The sequence below is a fragment of the Corylus avellana genome, chromosome 4, assembly GCF_965113065.1.
Source record: "Corylus avellana chromosome 4, dhCorAvel1.hap1.2, whole genome shotgun sequence".
Lineage (NCBI taxonomy): Eukaryota > Viridiplantae > Streptophyta > Magnoliopsida > Fagales > Betulaceae > Corylus > Corylus avellana.
In genome coordinates, this window is record NC_142493.1 from 30,910,875 (window position 1) to 30,921,256 (window position 10,382).

At 38.3% G+C, this 10,382-nt stretch overlaps 1 protein-coding gene across 1 annotated transcript; it reads right to left on the reverse strand.

Annotated features, from left to right (window-relative positions):
* Positions 1-56: 56 nt before the first annotated feature.
* Positions 57-3,618, reverse strand: LOC132177302 (phosphatidylinositol 4-kinase gamma 7). The gene is made up of 2 exons (XM_059589565.2): positions 3,232-3,618; positions 57-2,593 (listed from the first exon to the last, which is right to left on the reverse strand). The coding sequence occupies exon 2, from the start codon at positions 2,341-2,343 to the stop codon at positions 415-417; it is 1,929 nt and encodes a 642-aa protein (XP_059445548.1). The 5' UTR covers positions 2,344-2,593; positions 3,232-3,618; the 3' UTR covers positions 57-414.
* Positions 3,619-10,382: the final 6,764 nt, after the last annotated feature.

The window sequence follows — 10,382 nt, forward strand, 5'->3', positions numbered from 1 at the left end:
TACAAGCCAAGACAAATAGAGGGAAAACAATAGTGAAACACCATTTCTCTGATAAGTCGAAGAAACACAGAAGACTATATTCACATCATTTTCATTTTTGGAATGGCATTCTACAAATTATTTATAAAACAAGTCCATATGGAGTGGAAGGAAAAATAAATTAAAAAGAAAAAAAGAAAAAAAGTAAAAGAAACGAAACAAAGGAATACACCAAATTCTACCCAGCTCACAAGTTGGTTGTTACCAAAAATATTTACAGCAACCACTAATACCGTTGCTCCCAACTAGAAACACTGCCTGCAAGAAAACCCATAAACCAAACCTATCCTAACAAATCCTTCACCCCCACAACTACAAGCCTACAAAGTCTTATTATTCTTTCCTCTCGGTCAAGCAACTACAGGAATCTCGATCTCAAAACTGGCACGAAGTACCAAGCCTCTGCCTCTGCCTCTGACCTATGGTCACAGACTTCCGTTTCTCAAAAGCTGGGTCCAGCAGCTCTTGAAACTTCTCCAGAAATATTGTCCACTCATCATCACTCATGTCTGCCAGCTTCACGAAGCTCATGCCTGCAGGAAGCTGCTCATTTGCGCTCCTGTGTGCAGACGATGTACTGGATAAGTAGCCATTTTCAAGTTTTGATCCAGCATGTTTCTGGAGCTTTAGATTCTTCTCGCCTAAAACGGTATACTTCAACGACATGGAAAGCTTTGACATGGTTGGGATCTTTTCAGGAGCTGGCAGAGTTGCAATTCCCTCTTGCTCTTCTTCTCCTTCACTTTCCTCATCCTCCTCCTTGATGCTTTCCTCTAGTGTAGATAGTGAACGGCGGCCATAACCACCCACCATTCCAGTTTGGAAAGGTGCTCTTGTCATATAATCATCTAGTGCGATCCTTGGGCTAAACTCTGGCTCCAGTTCCTCACAGTCTAGATAAAATTGGAAATCCTCAGTTATAGAATCAGCTTTAGGGGATAACACCTCATCTGCTAGGGTCCTCCTTGCCTCCATGCACACAACCTCGAGTTCACTGGGTTCCTCCTCACCGCGGCGGAATTCCCTACTCATCATCTCACCAATTTCAGCAAGGCAGAGACCAAAAGCAGCAGCCTCCTTGAGGAAAATGGTGCAGAGAACCAAGACTCGGAGACAAGCCTCTCGAATCATGGGAAGTTCCATACGCAGCATCTCACATTCCCGAACTGGGTCAAGATTTTTTATGTACTCAAGCTCATCCTCTGAAAATGGAATTGAAGCCTGAGGCCAATGAATCCACTCAAAATATGGATCCTCCAAAGTTTCTGGCAGGCAAAGGCCGTGATCAATAGGAATGAGCTCCACCTGACCAAACCTCCCAACACCATCAAGTTTTCTAACTAAAAGGTTTCCCGCATGCCTGTCTGTGTTAAAAATCCTAATGTCTAAGATCCCAATACGATGCACAGCCGAAACTGGGAAACTGGAGGTCCCATGATCACTGGCATCAAAATCATGAGGGATGAACTGTTGGAAAGATGCAATCTTGCTTACCAGCTTTTTCTTGTGAGGCTTATTCCCATTCACCCCATCATTGACATTGAAGATTGAGTGAGTGATCTTCACAAGGGCGGTGGGAGGCACATTTGCAAAGTGTTCAAAGTCAAGAAGGTAAGCCGCAACTTCTCTGAAACCCGTCTCCCCAACCCGCACCGAACGCTTCAAACCTGGTTGCCCAAGAGCTTTGCCAACAAAGCCTTTTGGGTTGTTTGGCGCAAAAGGTTCTTCATCTGTAGGCTTCACAATTGCAACACTCTCACCTCTGCTATTCCTAAAATAGTATGCACCGCCAAGTCCACCATGAACAAGAACAGGATCAACACCTATCTTAATTGCCTTCACAATGTCCTTGACCAGTGGTTTCATTTTAGTAAAGCGATTTGACCGGCCTAATACCTCAATGGGACTGCTCTGATCTCTCTGCTGGATATCCCTCCCAGTGGGAGACAGGCAAGGGGTTGACGAGCTTCTATGCATAAGATTCCGTGTAAGAAGAAGAGGGCAATCATTTCGTACGGCACTAAGATCATTCTTCAACACCATATCCCCAAAAGTGAGTGAGCTCTCCTCGGTCGGGACATTAAGGGCAAGCTGCAACCTCCTCTTCACGGTATGGGCATTGTCACAGCGATCTAATTCCATCCCCAAAACACACCCAGTTTCAGTTTGCACAAAAACCCGTCTCCTCCCAGCAGGCTGTTGTTTCCCATCCATTCTCCTGTTCCCATGGCACTCCCCAAGCGGACTCTTAAAGATTGCCACTGCCATCTGGGTCTGAACAGGACTGTCCAATTCACGAGACATTAACGCAGCCGGCAACAGAGGTGGCAGTGGAAGAGATCTCCTTCCCTCCCAAGAAGACACCCAACTCCAAAGCCGACCGCGATCGTTCGAGAGCAGAGCAAGTCTCCCCAACAATCATCAATCAACAAACTCAAATTCAAATCCCACCCAAGATTCTCTAAGAACCAAAACACAAAACAAAGGGAGAAACGAGATGTAGCTCGATGCTAGCTACATCCAGGGAGCCATTGCGCCCAAATAATGCGAGAATCTGCAAAAGCGATTACAACTGATTCAAAAATAAATTCTAACGGTATCAAATAGCACATAAATGGCCAAGTCACAGTAAGAATCTGAGTCTAAATTAGCAATTCACTTAATTTGGACTAAGATCAACAAAACTCTTGACCCATTTCCAAAAAAAAAAAAAAATCGAAAATGAACCGATGCGCGCTACTGGTTTTAAATAAGGCAGGTCTGAAATCTTCGCCAATCTAAAGAACCGTTCAGATCTCGGAACCGCAAATACATGCAGAACCTCTATCGACTGTCGCACAAGAACCTCCGAGCATTTACTTGATTAAAATTGTCTTATCTCCAAAACAAATCCTCTATTACTTGAACAACCACCAAGTGCAGAAAACGTAAGGAAACTGCAAAAACTGGACACTAAAGCGGATATTTCGATAAAATCGTCGAAGCTACGTTTGGTCACGGAGAGAAATGTAAGAAAAGGGAATGTCTCAGGTGGCCCCAAAATACAGCTTTTGACGACATTATTTCGATACCATCAGAACATATGGATATCTTCAGAATCAAATTGGGGGAAACATTGTGGGAAAATTTCTGTTAACGTTGTTGAGACCTCCGAAACCCTGAATAGAGAAAAGAAATGTTGGAGAGACTTACCAGAATGAGAGATCTGAGCGACGCCGGCCTTTAGAGGACCTTTCAATTTGACGAAGAACCCAAACGGGGCTAAAGTGCCGAGTCAGAGGAATCAGAAGGGTGGTTCAAGGGCAAGGAATCGGTCCCAGTTGACTCGGGGGTCGGGAGAATTATAGCCCTCCAATCCACAAGCCCTTTGTCTCTGTTCCTGTCTTTGTTCTACTGCTCTCTCTCTCTGCGCTTTCTGTGTGACTCGCCCTCTGCTTGTTCTTTAACTCAGCGCGTAAAGCCCGGTTAAAAAACTAACCCTGGTTAGAAACCTGACTCCTCACTCTCTCTCTCTCTTTCTTGCTCTCTGGTTTATGCCTAGGTTGTGATTCGACGAAGGCTCTAGAACACGTATCCGGGGCCGCTGGATCTGGAAGCGGTGAGTAAATCTGGGACGTGAGATGGGTTTAAATGTGGGGATTGTGTGGGGTGAGGGGAGAGAGGGATGGGTTGGGGACGTGGAGATAAAGGATTGGACAATGACGTGGCGGGTCACCGTCGGGTGTGTTTGCAATTTCTTTGCCGATCCGATAGTCGACTAATTTATTAGAATACCGCATTCACCCCTCACTCAGGTCCGTAAAATGTGTTAAAATTTTTTCTAGTTTATTTGAGCAGAATAATATCATATTATTTAATTAGTTAATTCATAAAAAAAATGAGGGATGAAAATATATTTTTAATATAATTAATTAGATATTATTTAATTTAAATAAATTTGAGAGAATTTATGTTCCACGTCGAATGGCTTAATAGGTATTTTTAAAAAATCGCAGTTTTTTATTTTGGAAAAAAACAATTTTCATCAAAAAGTATACACTAAAAATATAGCATTTAAAAAAAAAATAAAAAATCTAAAGGTTATGAACCCATATCATGTCAGTGTACTGTAACTATGGTGTGAAGTATAGCATTATATTTTTTCTTTTTTGGTCTAATGTGAGAGGGATGCCGAAGTTCTTTCAGGTGATTAATGATCGTAGGGTTCGAATTCAATGGGTGGCGTGGTGAGGGAAAGTTCAGTACCAGGTGATTATTGCTGCCGTTTCGATCTATCAGGGAAGAAGGATCTGACGGTTCACAACGCATTGGAAGGAAATGGCAAAAGATCCTGTGTTTCCCTAAAGAATGGAATCATTGTCAGGGAGTGGGAGTGCACGTTATCGTTAGGCAGCAGCAGACAGTGGTGGAAAGTGCGAGTTCGTGATTTAGATGGGTCCATGATAGCATGAATTGACATATTTGTACCCTCCATGTTGATGATTCAGAATAAGTTAATTATATTATAGAAATTATCAGGAAAAAATGTGATATTTAATTATTTAGGAAGATATGAGTTTATTCAACCAATGCTGGGTGCTTTCTTAGTTTCTTTACTTATGGGGTTTTGAGAAAGTCACTCAGCCACTCGAGTACACTGCTTTATATATGGATTTCTTTGTCTATGCTTTTTTAGCCAATAAAATCAAATGCTGCTTTCCTTGCTAATAAGATGAAAGAATCCCAATTTAATATGAATTAGGATTTTAGTTATATTAGAATAGTATTTTTATTTCTTCAAAGAGTAAAAAGATAAAAATATTTCTGTAATATAACTAATCGGATATTATCCAATTCAAATGAATATGGAAGATAATCGAGTAATTCTAAAAGGTCTACTTGTGTCCTATTAGAATAATGTGGCTATTAAAATCACTCTTTGATCAAAATTCAATAATGATTAATCACAAGTTTAATGATGATTTTAATAATCACATCACTCTCCCTATAACACAAATAGTCACATCTTTTTACCGTTAAATTTATGTTTATTTTAAAAGTCACATTAATTTTTTAAAAAATAAAAATAAAAATAAAAAGATGTCTATGCGAGTAAAGGTGGGGTTTTCTAATGACCCTCCCCTACCCTTGTTGAGGAGGCTTGCAGAGGATCCCTACCCTTACAAGGGTTTGTGGGGTCCCTAGCAATCCATCCCAAAGGCAAGATAGGGCGGGTCACATGGAACTCTCCAACCCTTTAATCCACCTGTACAAAGTGGAAGGAGTCCCACAATCATCCTGCAAAGATGGGGCAATCCCACCATGAACCACCCGCAGAGTGGGGGTTCACTTCTTCCTTGACCCACTCTAGCACGGGACAAGGCAGGTCGTAGGGAACAACCCTATTCATGTGACCACCTCTACAAGGTTGGGGTCTCTTGCAAACCATGTATTAAAGAGTGATCACCACCTATAGTGGAGATTCTCTTCATTGCCACATTTTTTTCTCATTTTGCACAAGAAGAGGGAATTTTCTCATTTTGCATAAGAAGAGGGAAGAAATTCAAACTAATGACTTTCGTTTCATTAGACGTGGTCTTAGCTGATTGAACTATCTCTTTTTAAAATGGTACGTTAATATGATAAGAATGTGCACATAACAACATTTTATGGGCCCGATTTTACTTTTACCTAACTTTTTATACACGTGGTAAAAATTTTGTTAATTTTTTGATTATGGAAAGATCATTTTAACAAATGTAAAAAACACATAGGACCGATCGAAGTTGTGACTTTTGAAATCCAAAAGAGATATTTGATAAGATGATAAACCACATGAATTTAATTTATATTTAAGTTGATTGTTACATAATAAACATTGGAGATGAGAAGAGTTACTTTATTGTATAATTTTAATAATAAAAAAGAAAAAGGTGAACACTCAAGTATTGTTGATAAGAGATATTTTAGTAAAATCCATTTAAATATTTGCCCTTCGAATAGAAGCAATATAATATTGGTTGGTCAAATTTACCGTCATTTTGCACGATTAAAGAAGTCGTTACGTGCACGTCGGCACATGGGACGTGCGTCCATTGACGGGGCGTTATCAATTTTCTGGTCTCTCAGGAGCCCGTCACAAACATTAAAGCATTAGATATCACACGTAAGAAGAAGAAGTACTTTTATTTTAAAGATAATCAACTTGACACGAGAAAATCCAACCGTGAATAATGATTCAATGGCTACGATCAGTTAGCGAGGTTTATCGTGAGAGTAGAGAACCCGATCCCACCGTCCGGTCACAGATCCCACTGTATCGTACAGTCAACAAAGCCGGAGACTGGTGCGTACTGCATTTGATGGTAACTCGTGGGTCATGACTGTATTATCTGATCTGTCGGTATTATCCTGCCACGTGTTCCTGTCACTATTTGATTAACTTTTACGAACCAACCTGTAATACGTACGTATTGGGAAATTTCTCCGAGCCCCTCGCCCTCGGCCCTTGGTTTGGAATAGATAAAACCAAACGTACAAATAATTTTTGTGTTGCTCCAAAACTCTTCACTGAATCATAATGCATTGAACGAAATGCGAATCAAGCGACAACAAACCTTATCCTCTTCCTTGTTTTACGATGTTGATGTACCAGTAGGATTAATTAAGATAAGTATTATTTTAAAAAAAAATTACTTAAAATTATAAACTCTAGAATAATATTATATACTAATTTTAAAAAATGTGTGTTTGTTTTCAAGTATTATATTAGTGGAATCTAAGATCTATTCAGTTAGTGGAAAATTGGATTTAAATGTTTTGTCGATTATTAGAAGTTTATTAGCTAGGTTGATGAACTAGATATATGCAAAGTTATGGCCTTTTTTTCAGCAATAATAAAAGATTACACTGTACTGCAGTTTCCTAGATGCATGACATGGTATGGAGTCCTCTAATTTCTTACTTTTATATTTATTCATGTTTTCTAGATGCTATAATATTTGGTATTATTTTATTATGTTGACTTATATATTTTAGAGTTTCTTATTTATCACTCATAATCTCTTTATATATAGAGGTCTCTGTAATGATATTATCAATAAAAAAGATGTAGTCTATTATATGCTTTCGCTGTCTCTCTCTTGTCTCTCTCTTATTCTTCCGCTCTCCAATAGATTCACAATATATTTAACACTAGAATATAAAGACTATGGTTAATTAATCTAACCCCATTAATCCTAGTTTTCTTTTGACTGGCAAGACCTGAGAAAACCCAAAATGCATGCAGTGTGATAGCGACCAGATGCATGCATTGTATTTTGTAAGCGCATACAAATCACAACGGACAAAACTCAAAGGGATGGAGCAAAGTTATTTCTGTACGGAACAGACAAATTTGTAATATGATTCGCTAAAAAAAAAGCAATCTTCAAACGGAATTATTCTGTGGGCGGGCGGTGGTGGAGGCGCACATGGATTCTCCTCTACTGGTCAAGTAGTGGTGAGCCTGCTGTTTTAATTTAATACCACTCTTTCTGGGCGGTGTTTAAATATGCAGTTTTCGTGTATATATATATATATCCACCATGACTAGGGTTAGAAGAAGGTTAGGTTTCCTGATCAATAACGATAACAACGGTTCCAAATATTGTGGTGGGGTTTAATATATATTAATGTTGCTGTGATTCTAAGGAAGCTGCAGTACTATGAACATTATCAATGTCTGCTTTTTCAACGTACGTGAAGAGGGCCTAGTTATTTTGATTTGTAAGTTTTTTACGACCTGCTGCTCTGCCCTAGAAGTGCTGTACCCAAGAAAGAACACAAAGATTCCACATGTTCAACTTTCATTGGCTGCCGCAGACACTGTTGTCTATATTTGACCAAATTTTAGATGATTCAAAATTTATTGGGATAAAAGAGATTTTATATGAACCTCTCACATTACAATTACACAATTATAATGTGATAACAATAATAAATTATTGGAAATCTCAATCTTCCACTCACCCACACACCCTATTGTTTGCCTTGATTTGCGGCCTTTTGACCGTCATGTACTATTGTAGATGAGTCATTTTCAATAGATAAACCCTCTATGAATTCGAAGAATGAGGATTTGTTAATTTTCTTTTTTATGGCCATGCATACTTATTTTCACCGGAAGTTTTTCCTCTTGAGTAGTTATATAACACCGGTGTGCATAAAACAATGTGCACGCCGGTGTTATAATATTATAAAAAGAACTCTCTCACATTACAATTACACAATTACAATGTGATAATGATAATAAATTATTGGAAATCTCAATCTTCCACGCACCCACACGCCCTATTGTTTGCCTTGATTTGCGGCCTTTTGACCGCCGTGTACTACTGTGGACGAGCCATTTTTAACAGATAAACCCTCCATGAATTCGAATGAGGATTTGTTAATTTCTTTTTTCATGGCCATGCATGCTTATCTTCACCCAAAGTTTTTCTTCTTAAGTAGTGATTTATATAACATCGGTGTGTATGAACAATGTGCACGCTGGTGTTATATAAATCACTGCTCTTTTCCTCTTACATGAAGCCATTGCTTTGTACAGTAGTATGCTATACATGTACGTACACAAGTATGTGCCGGATAAATGAGCATAAAATTTAGCAAAATGTAGTTATGCATATGGAACGATGTGGTTAGAGTATGCATTCCATTCACATAGCATGATCATCGATCTCAATCAAAATTAATGCAATTCATGCCAATAATTAAAGTACGTCCTTTTCCAACAAGACGCGCACGTACATGGGATTATTGTAGGGTAATTACTACAGGGCCTAGCAAAGTTTTAATGTCCATTATGCCACTGTTGAAACCAGTAATTACAAAAAGGCCCAATCTTGTCATCAGTCTAATTCAATTGTGGGTCAAATTCACTGAGCTTTAAAAGCAGTTTATAATTAATAGGATGGGGTGCAAGCAAGTACCCATTTTCCCCCCGGCCCTATAGATTTTACAGTCCATAACAGGCTGTTGGTACCCAGGCCCAGGCTCATTACCTTGCCACGCGGCCCATTATTCCACTGTGATACCATATATATATAGTTGTTGCAACCGAGATTCATGGACTTGGTCTCAGACCAAAAAGGAAAAGGTGATAGATAAGTCTGTTGTATTTAGTGATGATTTAACAAAATATAGTCAAGTCAAAGGGTCTTTGGCTTTGGCTTGAAGGCAAAGTAATGAAGCAATCATTATATCACCTGTCAAATTAGCTTAGAATTTGCATTTAAAGATGTATTTCAGTTTTATCCTCTATAAACGCGTGCTTCCCCCCTAGCCTTATGACGTAGTATGGGTAAATTAAACCTATATATATATAAAAGAATAACAATTCTTTCCCAAATTAAATCAAGAAAATTATTAAAAGATTTGTAGAAAAATAGAAGAAAATCCAATTCTAGCTAGCTAGGGAGCTTCTAAACCCTAAACAGACAAAAATACAACATAAATTGCAGCCTGAAACACCTTTATTGAGTTAACATGGAATATAGAACTGTAACCCTAAGAAAAAAAACGAAATAAAACACCAAATTGCGATATTGTTCGAGCGGAATTAAGTCTCGTTCAAATGAGACTAGAGATAAACCTTACAAATACTAAAAACCGTTATTGGTTGAATGAGGATTGACCGGGACTTCGATTGGACGCCTTGAGAATAAGTATTGAAGATGCCTAATACTTTGTTTAGATGTGGATTGACGGGTTTCAACTGAGGCTCTTGAGAACAATTTTTATATTTTTCTTTGTGACCCATTATAACTCATTGAACGTTGAAATTAGAAAGTTTTCATGAAATATGAATTTGTAGCCCTTTGAATAAGCTTGCTATTGCTATTAAAATTGTATTTATCTGATATTAGAATATGAAGATATGACATTTTTATTATGGTTGGTACGCTAAAAACTGGCATGCATTACCTTCTTCCTCTTTGTATTTCTTAAAAGAAGAAAAAAAAAAAAAAAACCCAGAAAGCGTGTCTTGAAAAAGACGGGTTCATTCGATAATGCTTTTTAGATTTTACTTTTTAGAAAAAAAGTAAAAACATTAACAGATATTCCATCAAAACACTTTTCAAACTAAAAAAAAAAAAAAAAAAATCACCCAAGAGCATGATCAACGAACCCCATATTTCTCAAGTAGAATAATCAAATAATATATAATATGTATCACGTTTTCAGCTTTTCGTCAAACTTCTAATTTTTAACGAAATCATACTCGTGCTTAGCGGACGTCAGTCCGGCCGCCCTTGACATGCTTTGAAGGTTGACTCGGTGCACAATCTGCATTTTTCAATTTTTTTTTTTTTTTTTTTTTC